Genomic DNA, 21225 nt, shown 5'->3' on the forward strand with positions numbered 1-21225 from the left:
CTAAGTCTTGAGGAGTAGAAGGTTTATGACATGCAGACTTGTCCCAATTATCTCACATTTGGAGTGAGCTACATTATAAATGGCGCTCACTCTTTTGACCTGGCTGATCACGATGCTAAATGAAAGCAATAAGCTTAAAAAGATTTTATTGATACACTTGGGAGACTCATAGAGAGGTTGTGTGTTCAGCAGAGGTCACCCTTGAAAATGAAGTTCTTTCTCAGTGTTAAATTTGTAAAGTTAGCTGGTTTCCTGACTGATTATATGCCAGATGCAGGCTATGAGAAGCCAATAAACTTATTTCTTTTGGGGAAAGGCAAGTTAGACCTACCAAATGGAATAATTTCAATGGCCTTTTAAGGTCTGATGGAATAAATCTAATAGAGAATCTCCTCAATAAAGAGACAAAAAGGAATAAAATCAATACTGACTTGGTGCATTAACAAAGCAATTACATGTTACACTACCGGTTTAACATGAGCTGTTACTGCTGCAGCTATCAAATTCATTAATAATTGGGCTTATTACTGAAAGCCGCATGGTGTACATCTACTCTTCGGGTCCAGCTCCGCTCCCCAGGCTGTCCAAGAAGAGCCTGGGTCTGACCTTCATGGTAGTGTGTCGCAAAGAGTACCAAAAACCCTTCCAGGTTGCCCACACCACACCGTTGTCAGACTTGGCTTTGTACTCTCCTTTTCTGTAAAACTTCCCATTCAGGTTGGCAGCATGACACCTGTAGACAAATGTCAAATAGGTACTTAGTATAATAATAATAACAATAATAAAAGTTTATTTAGAGCCCAATAGCACTATTTATAGTCTCAATGGGCTTTACATATAACAAAATCAAATCAAAATGATATTATCCATAAGTTTGAGAAAATAGATAAGTCTTTAGTTTGGTTTTAAAGGTATGGAGAGAGTTTGCCTCCCTGACTTCTGTAGGTAAACCATTCCCAAGGAAGGGAGAGTGGTAGGAAAAGGCTCGGTTGCCAGAGGACTTCCTCTTAACTCTTGGAAGGACTAATAGTCCAGAATCTTGAGAGCGCAGGGTGCGAGGGGGGTTACAGGGTGTAATTAAGTCAGACAGGTAGGAAGGCACAAGCCCATATAAAATTTTATTTGTTAATGAGAGGACCGTAAAATCCGCCCTTGCATGAATTGGGAGCCAATGACGGGAGGCCAGGACAGGTGTAACGCAATCAATGTGTAATGTGTAATGTGATTGTGTTTTTGATATGAGTGACCAGTGAGAGACTGGAGTCACAAATCACACCAAGGTTTTTTAGCTGAAGAGTTTTGAGAGATGCCCTGCTCCAAATACTCCCCAGTGCTTGTTTTCAAGGTAAAGGAGTCCTGCCATAAAACTTGGCCCAGTCATTCAAATGCCTATTTGAGCCAGGTCTATCTGAGACACACGTCACAGCCTATTTTGATTCCCATTTGAGTTCACATTGAATCACTGAGTCAATCATTGAATCACATTGAATTAAAAACAAATGTGGATGAGGTCAAAATAACTGATGTGTGCATGTGTGGCCATTTAATCAAATGAAACAATTTGATTTTCATTTGATTTTAATCAAATGAAAGGCCAAAAACAGAGATGAAGCCAATGATGTCATGGCATGAACCACATATCTGAGACTTTGTGTCTACATTCCTCACCTGTTAAACCACCAGCCTCCATTGTTCTCTGAAGCACAGCTACCCTGGAGATAACGGTCATTGTCTTGGTCTTTAGTACTGAACTGCATGCCGCTGTGGGAAGCTGACCACTGCTGCACCATCCCAGCACCTCCAGAAAGGGCGTCTCCTGCCTTACCACTGTACAGGCCAAAGTGCAGCCTGTATTTATCCTGGTCGAACGAGATGCAGACGAGGACAGCAAATGCAAAGGACGCAAAAACCAGAGATAGAACATTTAGATGACAATCTTGGTTACAGCTGCAGGAGAAACTGTATTTGTGACTGAACTGGAGAGAGATGATTATTTCATTGTTGGGAATCCTCCAACAGAAGTTGTAATTGTCAATTATTTGGCCTTTTAACTGGTCTTAAAAACTTACCTTCTCATCTGATATTCTAAAATTCTCATACAGAGCAAATGTGTTGTCTCCATTCCAATCCATCAGATCGATCTTCATCAGGTTCTCATCTCAGGGGTTAAAGTTAAAATGAATTCAGTGCTGCTCAAATGTCAAATTATCATTAAATGAGTATAAGTTTAATAAGCTGTTACTTACCTCCAAGTAGCGAGTGGATGTGGTCATTTCCCAGCCAGAATTCATCATTTCTTAGTTTGAAATTGCCAAATCCATCCTTATAATCTGCCCACTCTCTTTAAAAACATAAATTCAAATGCATGTGAAACAGCTTTCAAAATGGGATAGGTCCACAGTTAAAAACAGCGGAGTTATGACAGCTCTAATATGCCTGTTTGGGTGAAACTACATGTCTGTTCAGGCGCACGCTGCACCTGTTGAAATCTACTCTCCCATTGCGCCTCTTCTGGATGACTGTCCAGCCACCTCCGTCCTCCATGTCGCAGTACACAAGAAACGGTTCGACCGATGGTTTCGGTTTAATTCGGTAAAATCCACTCACAGGCCTTAGTCTGTCGAACAGCTGTGAACAATCTGAAGACGAGATTTATGAAGATGTAAACAATTATTACCATGGCTCTCACGGGATGTATGACATTTACGGCAAGGAGAAGCGACAGAACACAGTGCATCACCTCTGTCATAGACGATAATGCTCCCAGCGGTGGTTGGTAACTTCGGTAAGTTTTCAGTCTCGTGTTCATTGTCCGTCACGTTTGGTTTCGTGATCGGCTGTGTTCCAGAAGGTGTCTTGAAGTGTCTATGTGCGCGCAGATGCGTCAGTCTCCACGCACCGATCAAGAGCTTGTTTTCAAGTTCGCGAATGTTTTTCTTGAGCGCAGTGTACTCCAGATCACAATGTACGTCATCCTGGTTGGTAAAGAAAATACATATTTTGTTTCATATGTAGTATATATTTTGATAGAAAATATATTACCATGGAAAGAACAAACCATAAAATACGCACTGAGAGTCGTGGTGACGCAGCAGCAAAGAACGCGATGAACGTAAATAGCATCAGTAACATGGTCATCAGTGAACGGTCTTGACAGAGAAAAGAAGATCAACAGCACTGCGCAAATTATCACCATATATTACCACATAATGTACTCATAATCCAGTTCTATTTTCTCATAATTTTAACGAATATAAACATCTTCCATTGCAAATATTTGCTTAGATTCAACGAGGGAGAACAAATCTATCACTGTAAGCCTACTTACCATTATTTCATGAGAAGTTGCTCTTTACCCTCCACCAGTTCAGGTGCAAATGAAATACCTTCCACGACTTTTACTTGCATTATTTATAGGGGCAGTTAGTTCCACCTGGTCCGCATTAGATCTACTGAGGGAGCAATGTCTCACCTCTTCCCATTCCTAGCATTCCATGTGCCTCTGAAATTTTATTTTTTTGCTCCTTTTCACAAATATTGGCAAAAAAATAGAATTATATATATATATATATATACACACACATCCAAACTATAGTTATGATGGGAAAGAATGGTTGGTCCAGATATGCATGAAGATTCTAACAGTTAAGCTCTTTTGTGGATTCTGGAACTGGTCTTACATTCTAATCCTTCAATTTGGATTACTGCATGTTTGACTCTTATGAAGAAGCTGTGATACATGAAGCAAGGTAAAAGTCCAAGTTAGACCCATGAATCGTTAGGTTTAGCTCAGGAGGGGGGAAACATGGCAGTGGAGGATATTAAGCAAGGAAGGGGGCTGGACAAATTACACCGGCTTGCGAAACACTTCATTTTTCTTTCTTTGCTCAGCCATTCTTTGAGAACCTGCTGTTTTTTGTTTACGGCCAGTCTACCATGCCTGCTACTGAATTTCTCCCCCTTTTTAAAAAATTTTTTTTTACTAGTTAAGCATGATTTAAGGAAACACACACTTACACACACACACACACACACACACACACACACACACACACACACACACAGAGCTTAGAATCAAATCATGTGGAAATACCTCATGTATAAAAAGTCATCATTATTACAATTTCAGAAAAGTGATACAGGAAGTACACAGTCAAGTGTGAGCAAAATATTTTATTGGCTGACAAATTCATGTCACAAATCCTTTTCTTATCATTTTGTAAACTGATTTAAGAGTAACTGGAAAGTAACTGTACAGCTCCTTGGTAGTTATAAAAATATTTATATCAAAAACCATCAAAACTCTGTTGGGGTTAGGGTTAGGGTAAAATAGGCATTTAACTTAAAAGACAACAAAATACATTTCATGAAAACTGGAGCCAGAACACAGGTAGTTATCACATGAAAGACAATACAATTGTCCCTATATCTAACTTTGTTGAAGTTCTGAATGATATTAAGATAACTGACAGATAAAATTTACTTAAAAACACGTTCAACTCTGAGACAATGCTGAGGGCCAGACTTTACCTGCCCCGGCCACAACGCCCCTTGGAACAACATTTTCTTTGGGGCGTTTTCTGAGACGACCAAGTTAAAACACTCGACTTAAAAATCTCTCAGTACACTTTCCGTATTTAAACAAACGATTGCGAAATTGTGATGAATTTCTCAGCTGAAGACTTTCTATGTGATAGGTCGCTCAAAAGACTTCTCAAGCTATGGGGCTATGCAGGCAACAGCGTCAGGCGCATCAGGAAGTTCAAAACCGCTACGTTTGCAGAGACGGGGCGGAATAACTGTGGATAGAAGGAACGAAAATACCAAGACCAACAACCTTTGATCGTTTTTCGTAGTATCCTCCCAAAAGTCACAAGACAGCGAGGAGGCTGCTCGTAAAGAAAACAATGGATAGGTAGAAAGTAGGGAAATCATTTATAAACGTGTGGCGAGCATGAGTTTAGGCTGCCAGATACTGCGGCTGGGGAAAAGAAGAAAACAAGAGCTGTGAAAGGAAAGACAAAAAAAAATTCACCCCTCCTCGAGTGCTGTTCATATGGTTTACGCTGCCGTGTCTGGTTTGTATTATCACATTTTCTTGCATTTCTTTACGTCACAAACAACCAAACGCGTTAAGACTACTCATAAAATATAGATTATTGAGCATAGCTTTCAAAGTTCAGTAATTCCTCTGAATCTCTCCATTAAGGTCAGGTTACCCCAAACTTTCAAGATCCGCGCAGTTTCCCATCTTTTAAAGACCTAGTTATACAGCAAGTTACCCAACGCAAGATCTGCGACTTAATTCAATATAAGTTGAACATCACCACATTATAGAGGTAAGTATCTCGTTATTAGAAGTATTTTTGTGTGTGCGTTTGATCATATGGGTATTTGTTTTCTGAATATGAGATTATAACGACAACAGTTTTGCAGGACTGCTGACAGGGGTAGACGATTACTTACAACGATGAGAACTAGAATGCATTCTTTCACAAGACAGTTCGTGAAGTAATTCCATTGAAAAAAAAACCTTAATTGCTAAATACACCCAGACTGTGCAAAAGATGTGTCTCCCTTTTCCCAGAGAAATTACAAAGAAAGGCTTGAAGAATGACATCGGTTCATTTTAACCCTGGATCAGATTCCAAAGGAGTTAATGGGTGAGTTAACAACGTTGTATGAAAGTTTGGAAACTGCTGAGCATAGATCATTCACGACATATATTCACGACCTTCACCCTCACTTTATTGGACTACTCCAGCACTACCTTCGGTTTTATTTTACTGCTCGGGTTTTCAATCAAAAGAGAATTGTTTTGGGTTATCCAAGAGGCTTTTTGTGCAACAAAGAGATTTTTTTTAACGTCAAATTAAAACCTTGGCTCTCCAGATTTTTAGGAGATTGTTCATACAGTAAGTCTTGTGTCATGTTCTTTTGTTCTCCCATGTTGTATTGGGGCCAGTTCTACTGGAAAGGAGGATGCTCAAGTCACAATTGATGATGGCAAGGAGGAGAGTGACGTGCCAGACACCATGTATTAGTAAGAGATTTTGCAAAACCCATCATATATGTTTGAAGTGAAATATACATAGGCCTATTACACACAATGCACAAATGAAAATATACAACGGTTGTAAATAGATCAACATTGTTCCCCACAGAAACATCTTTGGCAAGTATTTATAGTACCTAGATGTTTTGCCTCTTACTGACAATGAAATAATTCCTCTAGTTTTCGCAAAATCCCTTCACAATTTCTTTTCCTCCCTGTAGCCAAATCCGAAAGAGGATAGCTCCATTTGTGATGTCATTTGGGTTTCGGTAAGTATCTTGAAATTTGGATCTCATCAGTGTTATTCAAACATGCCCTATGAATGGAGTTTTGATTCTTTGATATCCAACTATTTGTCTGCACCAAATGCTGTCAGATTGACGAGAGCAGATTCAAATGTTAGTAAGCCACACTCTACTGTATGGCATGCTCTCTCAGTTGTAGCAGCTAAGTGGTCCTAGAAATCATGGCTTGATCTCGCACCCAGAATAAAAGACCACAGCTTTAGGAATTTAGTTAAAATGTTAGGTATGTTTGTTTAGTTTACAGGTTCTGTCTGTTATATCTCAACAAGCTCAGAGACTGTTAATGTGTTAGATTGTTGAAATTTCCGACTGGCAGACTGAAGCTGTTGAAACTCTAGTGCTGTTTGTGTGCTTGTGTGTGTGCATGTGTATTTGTGAGATAACTGTAAATTAAATATATATATATGAGATGACTATATATATGTATATGAGATGACTAACTATAAGATGTTTTGCTCTCTGCCTCCAGTGTCTTTGGCCTGGTACTCATTATAGTGGATATCATTTTGGTCATCGCTGACTTGGCCCTCCTCCACCGGAGCCGTGAGGTGGGCAATGCGTTAGAGGCTGTTTCTCTGGTCATCTCCCTCTTCTTCCTGGTGGATGTGCTGCTGAGAGTCTACGTGGAAGGGTGAGTGGAGAGCTGAGGACAGTGTGTGGAAAATGACCGCTAGCCACTCCGCATTTCTGATGAGTCTGCATTTTTTTAATCACAGGAAGTGCTACACAGGAAGCTGTGTTTCCTTGCCCTGTCTTGTCTCCTCAGGGATTCTGTGCTGACTCGAATAAAAAGCTTTGCAGTTTTCAGTTCTATAGAAGAACATGCATTGCAGCTTTATAGAGTCAGTTTAGTTGGGAAGCTGTGACTAAAATAAGAGCAGAAAAAGTGTCAAATCTGGGCAAAGTTATGGTAGAGTAATGAGTCTGTCTCACTCTGTGATAGAAAATCACGGCTGCACAGAGGAGACAAAAGTTCCCCACAGACTTGGGTCCAATAAGTTTTTGGATGACTCGATTCTGTCCCAAAATTCTGACATGGTTCTTTTACCCTTTTTTTTTTTAACTAAAGCTACCAGGCTTTCAACGAGTTTGAGTATCTTGAACCAACACCAAACAAAATGTCACATAAATGGCTAACAAGCTCTCAATTGAAACTGTCATTTATCCTCTTAATTAAGATAGTGAGTTGAAAAGCAAAGGGAATGCAATAGTGAATCAATTCAATGCCCAGTCATTCAAATACTTCAAATACTTACGTGACCCAGATCTGCTGTCCACACTTGCAGTACAACTTGTGATAATTAGGAGTCACACTGTCTCTACACTGTCAAAGATTGAATGGGAAATTCTACTGTGTTTCAGATTCAAAGTTTACTTCAGCTCCAAGCTAAACATTGTTGACGCCTGCATTGTGGTTGTTACCTTGGTGATTACGATGATCTACACATTCTCTGACCTCTCAGGGACCAGCCTTATTCCGAGGTACAGTTACGCAGATTTCAAGTTTGTTTTTCAGTCTGGTTACATACACTTTCTCTCCCTCTGTATGTCTTGGCTCTTTGGCCTCTCTGTCCAGTGCAGCACAAGTTTGGCTGATTGTATAGTCTCAGATTCATTGTGGGCCAGGTTGATGAGACCCTGTCACAGTACTCTCAAATGGCCTCTTCATCTTGTGCCCTTTGGCTCTAAAGTCGCTAGGATTCTAACAGGACTTACTGAGCTGAGGTTTCACCAAACAGACATCACATGAATGCGGTAAAGAGAGAAACATGATGTTCATTAAGATGGATGGCTGAGAGGGTAGGGCAGAACTAAAGAGTGGACCAGTCATTAAAATAAAGAAAATGCATATTTGTTGCAGGTCTGTTGCAATGTCAAATTAAAGTATTGAGACTTTCTATCGTAGATTATCTAAAACAACAATGTTGGTCTGTTGTCTAATGGAGTTTGTTACCAAATAGATACTTATTAGGCCATGTCCTGCTGATTCAGCCAACCGTGCTTTCATTGCTCTCAAGTTCGTACTCAGAAGCGTGCTGTGTTGTGGTGGAAATGTGTTTCTTTGGTTTCTCTCCACAGGGTGTTCACCTTCCTAAGAGCTTTGAGAATCATCATTCTAGTGCGAATCTTCAGGCTGGCCTCTCAGAAGAAGGAGCTCGAGAAGGTTACCAGGAGAATGGTGAGGTTCTACTGAGGAGACACCGAGAAGAGCAAATACTGTTTGAGGAGAACTGAGGAGTCTAAAGCTTACCAAATACTTTTCTATGTTTGATATATCATCAGTATACAACCTCTCCCTGCTTTGTCACTTTTTATGGATTATTTCTGACCTTGTTTTTCAATGTTCCTCACTTTTTACTCTTTCTCTGATTCTCATAGGTGTCGGAGAACAAACGGCGGTACCAAAAGGACGGCTTTGATCTGGACCTCACGTACGTCACAGGTTAGTGCACAACATTTGGTATGCTGTATACAACGACTGCAAATGCTGCCGATGTATTTCATTGGTGTCGTTGTTATCCGTTTTTGTTTCGTTTCGTTTTGAATGTATCGGTTCTCATGTCGTTTTGAACGTAATGAATGGATGAATGTTTTTTCTGTGCTCTTTTAGACAGGGTGATTGCTATGTCCTTCCCGTCCTCAGGGAAGCAGGCTCTCTACAGGAATCCAATCAGAGTAAGATCTAGGCACAAAATGTTTTCAAAACTAATTAAGAGTGAGGGGTGTGGTAAAACATTTTTGTACAGGGAAATAGTTGAGAAGTACAGAAAAGTGCTCGATTAAAGACCTGTTAAATGGATTACAATGCATTTGTCTTTTTTTTTTTTTTTCTCGTTGCAGGAGGTAGTCAGGTTCTTGGATACGAAACACCTAGATCACTATAAAGTGTACAATCTCTGCAGTACGTGTGTTTTTCCCCTCTGCTTTTTAAATTTAATTTTAAAAAAAAATGGACAAAAATGCAATTATCAAGGAAATGTCAACCAAGAAATCTGAATGATGCAAGATGGTTTTTGTTTTAGGTGAAAAGGGCTATGATCCAAAATTCTTCCACTACAGGGTGGAGCGCATTTTCATTGATGATCACAATGTTCCGTCACTGGAGTGAGTCACCACTCTCTCCCATCATGATCGTGAATAATATCTCTGACAGGAAACATGCTACATGTTTCAGATGTTATGTGTGCATGTATTTTTGTATGACGGTATACTTTAAGCACTGGTGGTATATGTTGAATGTCTTTTAGTGACATGCTGAGGTACACAGCCAATGTGAGAGAGTGGATGTCTGCAGACTCTAGGAATGTCATTGCCATCCACTGTAAAGGAGGAAAAGGCAAGTTACCTTTGCTCTGGTCATGTTTATGATCAGAACAGATAAAGACTTTCCCATATCCGGTCTTTGTAGGCCATAATTCCAGTACTTTATATCTCCACTTTATTAATTAGAGGCTGATTTTTACCTGTGAAACAGAAGTATGCAGGCAACCTCACAGTCGTCAGTAGAAATGTAAACCAGCAGATCCTTAGCCCTTCAGAACCAGATTTATAACCTGATCAGAACCCAACAGAGTAGGTGATGTGTTTCATAACCAAATAAACCACGTGGTTAGTGGAAAATGACAATGCCCACTGTATAGCTAACCCTTAAACGTGCAGATGACCAAATAAGAAAAGAACCAAATCCCTGTCTGAGTTTGAAACGTTTGTTTTCATCAGGGCGCACAGGCACTATGGTATGCACGTGGCTCATCGACAGTGACCAGTTTGAGAGTGCTAAGGTATCGTAAGTAAGGAGTCGTCGCTGAGGGTTTTTTTCTCTCCGTTTTAAATCAGTCTACGTGTGATTCTTAACCTGTTAAACACTGACCCACAGGACAGCCTTGATTACTTCGGGGAGAGACGGACAGACAAAAGCATGAGCTCCAAGTTCCAAGGGGTGGAAACTCCCTCCCAGGTTGGATTCCTTCTACTCAGTAGTAATACTGATATTTCAGTGGCAAAAACAAAAACAGAGGATATGACAGGGAAAGATTTTACAGTGTAAATAGAATACTTATGAGTGTATGAACATTGGACAGTTCTGATATTTTCAAGAAAATTCTCGTTTCATCGTTTATATATTTCAATGTTTCAGCTTTGGTAGAGTGTTTGTGAGCTTGCAGAACAGTCGTACTTACGTGTTTGTGAAATGTACGAAAACTATTATGCGTTTTGCTCTTTTTCAATCCAGAGCAGGTATGTTGGTTACTATGAGATCATGAAGAATAAATATAACCGCCAGCTGCCTCCACCAAAGACCCTAAAAATAAAGAGCATTCGCATCCACTCCATCTCCGGTGAGTTGTTCCAGGTTGTCTCTGTGTTAAATCAAAGTGGAAGTTTTGTTTTCTGTGTGTGATGGAGATTCTGTATCCCAGGGAACACACACTTTGTTGGTATTTAGCATCCCAGTTTGGACTGTTTGTGCTCAAGTGCAGACCTGGATCAAATAAGTATTTTAAGTATTTGAATGACTGGGACGCATCCCAATTTTTTTCAGGGTTCCCTTTCTTTGTCTCTTCTCAGTGCTCTCTCAATTAACAGAATAAATGGCAGTTTTAGTTAAAATTTTACAAGGCTTTCATATGAGGTTAGTTTTAGTATTGCTCTAACACACTCAGTTCTTTTGGAGTTTTAGTCCTTATGGAATTATAGTCAGTCCTTTTAATAATTATAGTAACTGTAGTAGAAAAGAACACAATGTAAAGGAGTCATGTTAGAGAACTGGGACAGGCCCAGTCATTCAAAAAACAAAAAAACTTATTTAAACCAGGTCTGTGAGGATGCAGTGCGTTATTTATGTTGACTGGTTATACTCAGATGAAGAGCTAAGTGTCCCTTACCCTGCGTGCCCTGTGCTTTTTGTATTGTAGGTGTGGGGAAAGGCGATGGCAGTGACCTTAGAGTTAAAATCTTTGTGAGGAGGGAACTGGTGTTCCAGTGTGTCTGTGCCAAGCAGGAGAAATGTGCTGTGAGCAAACCCGCCCCTTATGCACTTGTATTTCCAAGATATTAACAGCCTCTGTTGTGGATTTAATTCTGATCCAATTGGTCATGTCAGGTGTTTCCAGATGCTGGCAACAATGCTGTAGTCATCAGTTTACAGGAGGGGCCGGTCGTTTGCGGGGACGTGAAAGTCATGTTTGAGTCCAGCGCTGTAAGTCATCTTTTGTTTCATCTCTTACGATGAAGAGAGGGTTTTTACAGGTCTCCTCTGATATCTAGAGACTTGGAATACAGAATCCAAACAGAGTTAAGTAATCGGCTCTCTGCTTCCCTCCCAGGGTCTTCCAAAGGGGTATGAGAACTGCGCATTCTATCTCTGGTTTAACACCTCATTTGTAGAGAATAACAGGTAGGTTTAGCAATCGTCGACTAACCGTCGGTTGCATTTTCGTGTCTAAAATGGACATATTCCTTAATTTTTGCCATCTCTAACAGTAATCATCCAACTTATTTGTGATTTTAATTCAGGGATGACAGATTAATGCAAACCACACCACACCTTTAAAATGAATGAACAATTACACATTGCAAATGATAGGAAAACATTCAAATTTGTGTGCATTTACATGGGATATGCTAAGGAAGTGTCTTTCTATCAATTTTGGTATATGAAAACTAGGGATTAATGATGTTTAAATGACATGTAAAGAGAATCATTCGAATAGTCAGTGCGACTGCACAGACCTTAAAAGTCTGAGTTTGAAAATGACCAGTTCATCTCCACTGAGTTGTACTCCAGAATGATGTCGAGGGAAATTAAGATGAATATGAATAATCATCCAACATTCATACTGTGTATTTCAGGCTTTGTCTACCAAGAGATGAATTAGACAATCCACACAAACCCAAGACCTGGGACATCTATAAGGAGGATTTTGGCATCACCTTTTCGTTCAGTGAACCGTGACTCCTGCAGTGCCGAGATGTGGAGAGAGGACTCTTTCATGCCCATCTGTCCAGATGTTTTACTTGACGCATTCTTGCACTGAGTCAAATTTCGCTCCACAATAATATGTTTACTTTGTGTAGACGTAGATTTAGGTTTAAAAAAAAAAAAAAAGAAAAGAAAAAAAGGGATGTTCTGTCATAGGATGGTCAGTATCAGTGACTTTCACGTTGTATTGACCTCAGTGCTGTTGCAGGTTCAGCGATTTCAAATAACAACACTCCAGATGCGGTTGTTTCGTTCAACAGATTTAAGTGATTATGTGCACAAGTGAAAACAGTTGATTTTTTCCTTCTTAATAAATCATATTTACATCCAAACAAATAAAGTTCTTCACTCATCTCAGTTCACGCACAGATTCCAAAATGAACATGTGAAATCGCAATTCTTCTGAGAAACATTCCCCATGACCTCTGATTAATCTGACTAGACATTATGTGGAAATGGTGGTAGAGTGACAGGATCAGTGACTGGTCTTATTAGGCCTGTAGTCAGCAGAAATATTGCATTTTTTTAGAAACAGCCTTTTCCAATGGTTCCTCTGAAGGCCTCAGTCCTCTGCACTGCTTAGATCTCTGTCTCTCTCTGCTCCAACACTCCTGCTTTCTTTCATCAGGAACCTGATAACTAGCAGATGAATCAGGTATGTCAGAGCAGGGACAGATTTAAAATGTGCTCTGGACATCTAAGAGTAATACCGGGATAAGGTCTTTTTTTTTTTTGATGGATGGAAAGACTTCAGTCAGAGCAAAAGAAACAAAAAGGGGGAAAAAAGGTTATTTAAGGCTTCTGAGTCTCGTGTAGCTGTGTAACTATGATGGAATTTCTCTTCTGTTCACACAAATCACTCTGGACAGCATTGCACTTATGAAATTGTAATTGTGCATAAACCACAATTAAGTTTTAGGATTTGGCTCACAAGAAAAAAAAAAACCCAAAACAAACAAACATACTAGCAAAAGGCAAAGCGCAAACCGTTATGGTTTAGAGCAGTGACCCTCAACTCCAGTCCTACATGTCTTTGTTTTAACTCCTCATTATGACAGTTAACTGAGCTAATAAAGGGCTTGATGATTAACTGATCAGTGGAATCAGGTGTGTCAGTCCTGAGTTAAAACAAAGACATGCAGGACAGTGGGCCCCCAGGACTGGAGTTGTGAATCACTGGTTTTGAACTACAGAGACCAAGAACTTGTTGAATCTGATCACACACTTTACAAATTCTCTCATTTAAAATCAGAATGTCTTTAAGAAGTGGAACTACGACGGTCTTTAAAACATGCATGTTTAAGATTACAGGAATTCAGCTCAGAAACGTTCAGGAAAAAATAAAACCTAAACACACACACAAACAATTAATTTTGACACGTTTCCTGAATGTTACCACTAATAGATAACAAACCTAATACCAAAATGCTAACAGACTCAGCAGTGAAATGCACTTTCAAAACAGACGTATTGCAGTCAAACCCATAAGACAAATATGATGAATGTGGAGACAATGAATTAATGCAGTAATTTATATTCCCCAAACCCGCTCCTGCCGGTCCACATCAATGCACGTTTTACATCTTTCCCTGCTCCAGGACACCTGACTCAACTCATCAGCAGATTAAATTCATCAGCTGACACTTGTCTGTTAGAACACTAAGAGGCCTTAATAGTCCTAAGCTGTGGGTACCAGGGACCTAAAACATGCACAGCTGCGGAGCATTATAAGGAAGACTGGGAGAACATTGGGCAAAGACTGCCCTCTTGTGGTTTGTTTTCATACGACAGCCAAAACCAGCCTCTTTTTATGGAAAGGTCTTGTGACCGAGTACAATTCGAGTACATACATTCACCGCCTGTAGTTTCACAGTCACTGTACGCCCAGAGAAATGATTTGGTGCTCACTTTACTGCACGGAATTACGCCCCGATATTTCATGAATTTCAAATGGAACACAAGAGCCCTCAGTCAGCATGAAAACAATGGTGCTATTACTAAAGACTAAAGACTGCGTTAAAAACACAAGCCATCTGAAATTTCAATCTGTAACTATTTCAGGATCAAGAGAACTTGGCATTAATGCAACACGATCCAAAACATATTGTCCAGCAAAGAAAACCCAAACCAAAAAAAAAAAAAAAACTAGAACAATTCAGTTAATGAGAGGCTGTGGGAAGGGGAAATGAAAATGAGCCTTTTCCTTTGGCCATAAAAAAAAAGGTAATATTTCACATTAATAGATCCGCAGCAGACTCGGGTGATCAATGGAAGAACAGGATTTGAAAAACTGGGCTACGTCCCAATACTCTCACACGCAGCTCCTTAAACTTGTTTCCTTTTCTGACAAAAGGACTGAGGTGTGTTAAAGTGTGCATATTAAAAGGCTTTCTTCATCCCGTTTCATAAAGAAAACAAGGTCACAAAACGGTGAGCACTGTAGAGAACTGGAAAAGCAGCCAGTCAATTCAAATACTTATTTAACCCACATCTGAGAAAACAGATCCCATTTCAAAAGTGAGCGTGTGCAAGTTCCTAGAACATAATGGCAAGATATAAAATATTTTTGCGCTTGGTTGATCATGTTCATTATAACAACCATATGTTAAAATATTATGAATTATCTTATTAGGAAATGTTCATATAGTGTATGGTGGGGCATTGCATGGAACACCATCACGCATGTCCATGTCTGAAAGACATGTTGGCAATAATGAAGGCCTCTGAGTAAAAAAAAAAACATACTGGTATATGACATAAAGCAGGCATCATTAGGATTAACCTTCTGAACAGGTGGATGTGCCCATTTAAAATCTGATGTATAAACTGCAGCAGATAACTCCATATGCAGCATGTTTCAGAAATGTGCATACGAGTATTTTCAGGTGAAAGTGCTTAGTTTTTTGTTTTTTGGGTTTTTTTCCCCATTTATACCGACAGACAAAAAGGGATAAAGATTTCAGCAATCTGGCCATTTGATTAAATAAAAAAAAAAAAAAAAAAGAAGAAAAGTCACTCGAGGTAAACAGGCTTATTTTTCTACCTGGTTTGGATTCAGCCGGGTTCAGTTCCAGTTCCAGTTCCAGTCCATGGGGTGGCTAACACATGCTCTTTGTGATTGACGGAATATCGTCCTCCGAGAACTCGTCGAGCTGCCCGCAGTGCCGCAGCTCCTCATAACGGCCACTGCGCAGGTAACAGATCACGGTTTTTTTACACACGTCTTCACAGATCTCAGAGACGTGACCTTTGTGCCTGAGGTACCAGAACTTCTGGAAGGCCCCGTCGTCTATGACGAAAGAGGAGATGAGCTTGTTCCAGTCGGAGGGGAACAGGGTGGGCACGCCGTAGGCCTCGGTGGCTCGGTACAGAAGAGTCCATTTCGGGCTCGGGTCGGGTTTGGATAAGCCTGAACCGCCCTCAAGACTGTTGGCTTCAGTCAGGTTGAGGATGAAGGTTTCGTGATCCAGGACCAGACGACTGCTGCCTGGATAGTTCCCATCTACATAGTACACACGGTAACCTGGGATAGAGGCGTGAGGCGGATGAGTTATGTCAATGTCAATACAAGGTGAAAATACATGACTTTTCATTTTCATGGCTGCCCCTTGTTTCTGAGCGTTACTTTGATGCATTTTCCTGATTTGCTGTATGAAGACTGTTTTTTGTTAATATGACCTATGTACAATTTACTTGTTAGTGTATGTTTATTTGCACTTTACTAAGAGGGGTGATTTTACGAAGGTCAGACATGAAGTTCAGAGTTTTGAAATCTCCTTAAAGACTTGTTTTTCTCTTTTCATTGATAAAACGACAGATTAAATCAACATGACCTCATGACCTTTGCATAAACTCACCCTCAAACCAGTGCTTCAAAACCTCCCAACATTAACACAGTTGGCCACGACACTTTCATTTCTCATTGTGTTTGCACAAATGCAAACTCTAAAGTACCTGTTGTAAAACACTGAACCCAACCGTCATTGCGTAGATGCAGTTTTCAGTTAATTAAGACATGTTGGCCAAAACAAACCGCTGCCTTCATCAATTGGCGTTATACGTTTCTCTCATTTTTGACATCAACAAGATCAACACAGCTGTTCATTGCATAAATAACTGCACATAAAATACTAGGTACCATAAGCACTGCACTTTTACAGAGGACGAAGGCCAGTGTAGCATGTGATTCCAGTTGGTCAATTCCCCAGTAAGTTTCCACAATGTGAAGCTTTTTTTGTGTAAGTGTTCATGCAATGAGCAGAGGATGCTATGTATTTCATGAGAATGTTGTATTGATTGACCTACTTTGTGTTTTTAACACTTGGATTTAACGTTTTGAGAAGTTAAGGTTCTTCTGCACACGTGATATAGTAATGTAAGATATGCTTTTCTGTCTTTTTACATTTTAGGATTTGCACTGAAGAGTTTTGAAAATGAAGTTAGTGTTTCTGGAAATGTATCTACCCAACTGAGGAAAAACAGTGAAACAGCAGATTACATAACCCACGCTAACTTCCCCTTTTTGTATTCAAACACCATAAACATGTGCATCAGCACATCCCATGTATTACACTTAATATCAGAACAGACCGTATAAAACATGTGGAAAACTAATTTAAAATGGAGTGTTTTGTAATCCTGTTCTGACTTTTTGAAGTCACAGAATTCCATAAGCATTTTTGCAATTTACTTCATGATAATATTAACAGACATTAACGAATACAAGTATATATTACGTACCTGGGTTCAGGCTGATGTACGTAGTGACACTAGGGGCAATGTAGGCCACACCCAGTGGGCGGGACATAGTCTCTTCATCATAGAACATCTGGAACTCATCAACGTGGGTGTGTCCAAAAAACTGACCTGTAATTGTGCCTTCATATCTAGAAATTTGTTGGGGGGGGGGGGGGGGGGTAAAAATAATGATTTTCAGAAGTAAATTCAACAAGCAAACAAATGTCATAATACCACAGGTACTGATAAGCAACAGAGGGCTCAAGTCATCAGTTAGTGTCAAAACTCACTTCCCTCACCGCATAAGCACATGACTGACATGTAGTCAAACTGAAAAATATCACGAGGAAGGTACTTCCGAAAAAAAAAAAGGTTTCAGTGACATTCAGGTAGAACTGGGAGTAATGCACTGATACCTGAGATCAAAGCCCAAAGGCAGAAGTTGATCTTTTTTTTGCTGACAAAGGAGCAGGCCCCCCTGCCCAAAAGTTTTAACCGCAACCATCATTTAGGAAATGGAAAAACTAACATGACATGAGTAGGAAAGGAAAACCTCAGTGTTTGAGACAAGATCGCGTGACCGGGCAGGGTTATAGCAGGTTGGTATTGACAGACTATCCAGCCACAAAAAGCCAAAGCGGGTCACTAGAGGACAAGTGTGTCAGCAGATTTTGTGAGGTGCAGACCTATTGACAATGTGGTAATAGTTCCAGCTCCAGCTGCTCAGGCAAAGCGACGGAGGAATGTGTCCGATGATGTGAACCTGACAGAAGAGAAGGGAAAAGAACTTAACTTAAAGGCGACCATTCTCCAAGTACAGCCTAATCTCCCCATGCACCTCAGCTCACACAACTTGACTAATGCACAAGCCTTGAATATCTTCACACCCAGATTACTTCGGTAGAACGCGCTTGACAACAGATGCAGACCGCAGAAAAAATAAACTGAAAATCTCCAAAAAAAAAAACTGTAGAGCAGAAATGAGCACTGTTCTCACCTTCTCGCCCTTGTTCTCAGACTCCTGGAGAATGCGGACGAGCCACTGCAGTTGGTCCGCTGGGTCAGTGGAGTTCACCATTAGCCAGAAGTTCTCTCTCGCACAGAAGTTCATATTTAAAGAGACCAACCTCAACCCAGGCTGGATTTGGACTGTGTAGAACCCCCCATGTCTGGCCACACAGATGGAGAGGGGAAAAAAAAAACAACAACAAAGGAGGAAAACAAACAAACTCATGAACACGTTGTGTATACCAACACCAATAATAATAATAATAATAATGATAATAATAATAATAATAATAAAAATAATAATAAAACATCAATAACAACAATTCAGTGCTTGTCTTCGCAACTCTATGTAGAAATGGTTTCATTTTTAAATTTTAACTACCAGCTTAAAAAAAGAAAAAAAACAAACGATGCATTTGACCTGGAAGGGTCACTGATTTACCATGAGGGATCATAAACTTTATGTTTACCAGTACATTACTGCTGTCTCTTACCGCAGAGTTACCAGGGCTTGAGCTGGCAGCCAAGGGGCCCATTCCTTAGCCATGGTGTCATACAGCCAGTGAGAGGAATAGTTGCCATGGACGAAGGGCGGGGGGAAGCTGTTGACCGGAGTACTTTCGTGGTTCCCCACGGCTGGGTACACAGTAACATTGGGGCCCAGATACTTGTGGATGAGCCGAGAGATGGTGGTGAGCTCTCTCAGCTGCTGGGATCTGGTCTGGGCCCACACGTTGTGTGCTGGGATATCTCCGGTCCAGTAGACCCAGTCCCAGGGCCCGGCCTTGACCACGTTCTGCAGCATGTTCTCCACTGTCCGCAAAGGCAGGTCACACTTACTGTACGTGCCCCAGTAACCTGCCTCACGGTGGCGCCATCTGGGCGGCTCTGACCCGTTTCTACAGCACAGAGGATCCTTGCAGTCAGCGCTGCTGCCCTCGATGTATTCCGCATCCCAGTGGATGTCTGTGAGGAAGAGGATCCTGCTCTGAGGAGATCCGGGTTTGGGCGGTGTTGGCGGAACCACCGGGGGCTTTGGGACATGGGGCAGAGAAATGTTCCAAGGCGCGTAGATGTCAAAGTGACCGCAGGACGGACCGACAATCACGGCACAGGCCTCTGTGGGCCACAGGACTGACTCCTGCAACGCACGGATCACGTCGTCGCGGAAGAGTTCGGTGATTTCTCTGCAGACACGTTTGTCAGCCAAGTGCAGCTTGGTGCAGGCTTCCCCGATAGCATGTGCCACACGTTCTGTGTTTGTCTGACTCTGTGGAAAGAGTTTGAGAAGGTGAGAGAGAGAGAGAGAGAGAGAGAGAGAGAGAGAGAGAGAGAGAGAGAGAGAGAGAGAGAGAGCCCACATAAACAACACAGACAGATTTTTCTTCATCCCTGATAAAGACAAATTGAAGAGGTCTGAATCAACTATAATCATGGCAGAAACAAGTACTTTATAGGCACTAATTAAGAGTCATTTCTCTACTTAATTGTCTACTGCGTCATTTAAACAACTGAGGGTCCATGTTCCAACCACAACCCTTCACAGAGGTTTCGTTTTGACAAACTGTTAAGTCTAAGAGGATGTAGCGGCTTGCTGCAAGCTACTCATGGCACTGAAATTAAACGGTAACTAAAGACGCTTGTTACTGGCAAGTCTGAATATGAATATCACCACGTGAGCACTTTTCATCTGGAACAATTTAGAACAGTAACTCTCAACTCCAGTCCTGGAAGGCCACTGTCCTGCACGTCATTGTTTTAACTCTCCTGAGCTGAGGACACACCATTTTCCACTGATCAATCAATAATCAAGCCCTTGATTAGCTCAATTAACTGTAATAATGAAGACTTAAAACAAAGACGTGCAGGACAGAAGCCGTCAGGACTGGAGCTGAGAGCCACTGATATAAAAGGTAATAGTACTCCGTTGTAAGAGAGACCAGGTTGAAACGGACTCTATGACAACTGTACAGAGAACGCAAATCAGCGAGGTTATATTATAAAAAGTGATTAGATTATAATTAAATGTCTTTTCATTCTTGATTATACCCTGACAACAATCTGTACAACCAAACTGGAACATAGGTGGTGGTGCAAAGGTTCTTACCAAGAGAGCAAGGTCGACGACGGTGAAGATAGCTTTACACACCGGGCAGCTAATGTTTCGCCAGCTGAACTCGACCCGAAACCTGCTGACGGCATCCACAAAATTGTATTTGGCAATGTTTGTCCCATCTTCAAGAGGAAACGACGAGCTAAGTGGCGCCGTAAACAAGACAAAACAGAAAAAGAACGCTCCACTAGTTGAAGTCTTCATGACAACACTATAGCCGACAACCGAGGCTGAAAGCTTCTTGGTCTCTTCAGAATCCCAGTCTTCATTCACCTGAGAGAAAACAGTGTTCTTTTAGATTTTGTGTTTCTCTGAATAAACAAGAAACCAGAGTTGTGAAAAGAAAGGCGTTTAGTCCCTACGGTGACTACAGAAGTAAACCCGGGGACGTATGAGTTGGGTTCATGCAACTCTGTCCATATAAAGGAAGTTCTGTAAATTACAGAAGTAACCACCACTTCTCACCCCTCGTCTCGCCGAAACGTAGCACTTTCCTTAACCCTAAATGCTCGGAGCTAGAGAAACGATATTTTGAACATTGTGGGTGGTCTTCAGCTTATGTACTGACGAGTTCACATAAGACAGTAACCTGTAACAGCCTGGTCTTATGAGTTGTTGAATCAGCTGACTTATCACGTGACCACTTCTGGGGTATTGGGTTTGTGGACATGACCCAGTTTGCTGTTCGCTTACTCCTAAATTAAAGCCCTGTAACGGCACTTTGACAAACAACAATTTTTTTTTCCTCCAAAAGACGGTAAATCAACATAGTTATAGTTTGACAGCAACTTCTCTTCTGAGCGTCACGTGCGATCATTTCTCCATTACTGGGGATGAAACTGCCGGATGAAAAATATGCTCAATCGATCGTAGCCATGTGTCACAGATGCCCTGCGGTCTTACCAAAATTATTACTTTTTCTATCCTGAAAAATAACTAAAAGTGATATCATGCAGTGTTCGGAAAAAAAGAATTGACACAAGTAGCCACAGCCAGCCAAAAACATTTTTATTTGTTTGTATTC

The 21225-nt window shown here is 40.8% G+C and overlaps 3 protein-coding genes across 3 annotated transcripts; 1 reads left to right on the top strand and 2 right to left on the bottom strand.

Annotated features, from left to right (window-relative positions):
- Nucleotides 1–549: 549 nt before the first annotated feature.
- fgl1b (fibrinogen like 1B) lies at nucleotides 550–3132 on the bottom strand. The gene is made up of 7 exons (XM_030792222.1): nucleotides 3073–3132; nucleotides 2741–2975; nucleotides 2480–2639; nucleotides 2247–2341; nucleotides 2070–2158; nucleotides 1669–1859; nucleotides 550–733 (listed from the first exon to the last, which is right to left on the bottom strand). The coding sequence occupies exons 1-7, from the start codon at nucleotides 3130–3132 to the stop codon at nucleotides 550–552; spliced, it is 1014 nt and encodes a 337-aa protein (XP_030648082.1).
- A 2465-nt stretch (nucleotides 3133–5597) lies between these two features.
- tpte (transmembrane phosphatase with tensin homology) lies at nucleotides 5598–12410 on the top strand. The gene is made up of 18 exons (XM_030792596.1): nucleotides 5598–5663; nucleotides 5966–6043; nucleotides 6277–6324; nucleotides 6830–6991; nucleotides 7723–7842; nucleotides 8440–8539; nucleotides 8740–8803; nucleotides 8972–9036; nucleotides 9202–9262; nucleotides 9384–9465; nucleotides 9609–9697; nucleotides 10081–10142; nucleotides 10238–10318; nucleotides 10595–10700; nucleotides 11277–11374; nucleotides 11465–11560; nucleotides 11688–11758; nucleotides 12214–12410. Exons 1-18 carry the CDS (start codon nucleotides 5614–5616, stop codon nucleotides 12314–12316), a joined length of 1536 nt encoding a protein of 511 aa, XP_030648456.1. The 5' UTR covers nucleotides 5598–5613; the 3' UTR covers nucleotides 12317–12410.
- A 2936-nt stretch (nucleotides 12411–15346) lies between these two features.
- On the bottom strand, nucleotides 15347–20749 carry smpd1 (sphingomyelin phosphodiesterase 1). Its single transcript, XM_030792591.1, has 7 exons — nucleotides 20667–20749; nucleotides 20196–20474; nucleotides 18583–19358; nucleotides 18078–18249; nucleotides 17767–17843; nucleotides 17084–17229; nucleotides 15347–15866 (listed from the first exon to the last, which is right to left on the bottom strand). Exons 2-7 carry the CDS (start codon nucleotides 20403–20405, stop codon nucleotides 15442–15444), a joined length of 1806 nt encoding a protein of 601 aa, XP_030648451.1. The 5' UTR covers nucleotides 20406–20474; nucleotides 20667–20749; the 3' UTR covers nucleotides 15347–15441.
- Nucleotides 20750–21225: the final 476 nt, after the last annotated feature.

This window comes from Chanos chanos, chromosome 15 (genome assembly GCF_902362185.1).
Source record: "Chanos chanos chromosome 15, fChaCha1.1, whole genome shotgun sequence".
Lineage (NCBI taxonomy): Eukaryota > Metazoa > Chordata > Actinopteri > Gonorynchiformes > Chanidae > Chanos > Chanos chanos.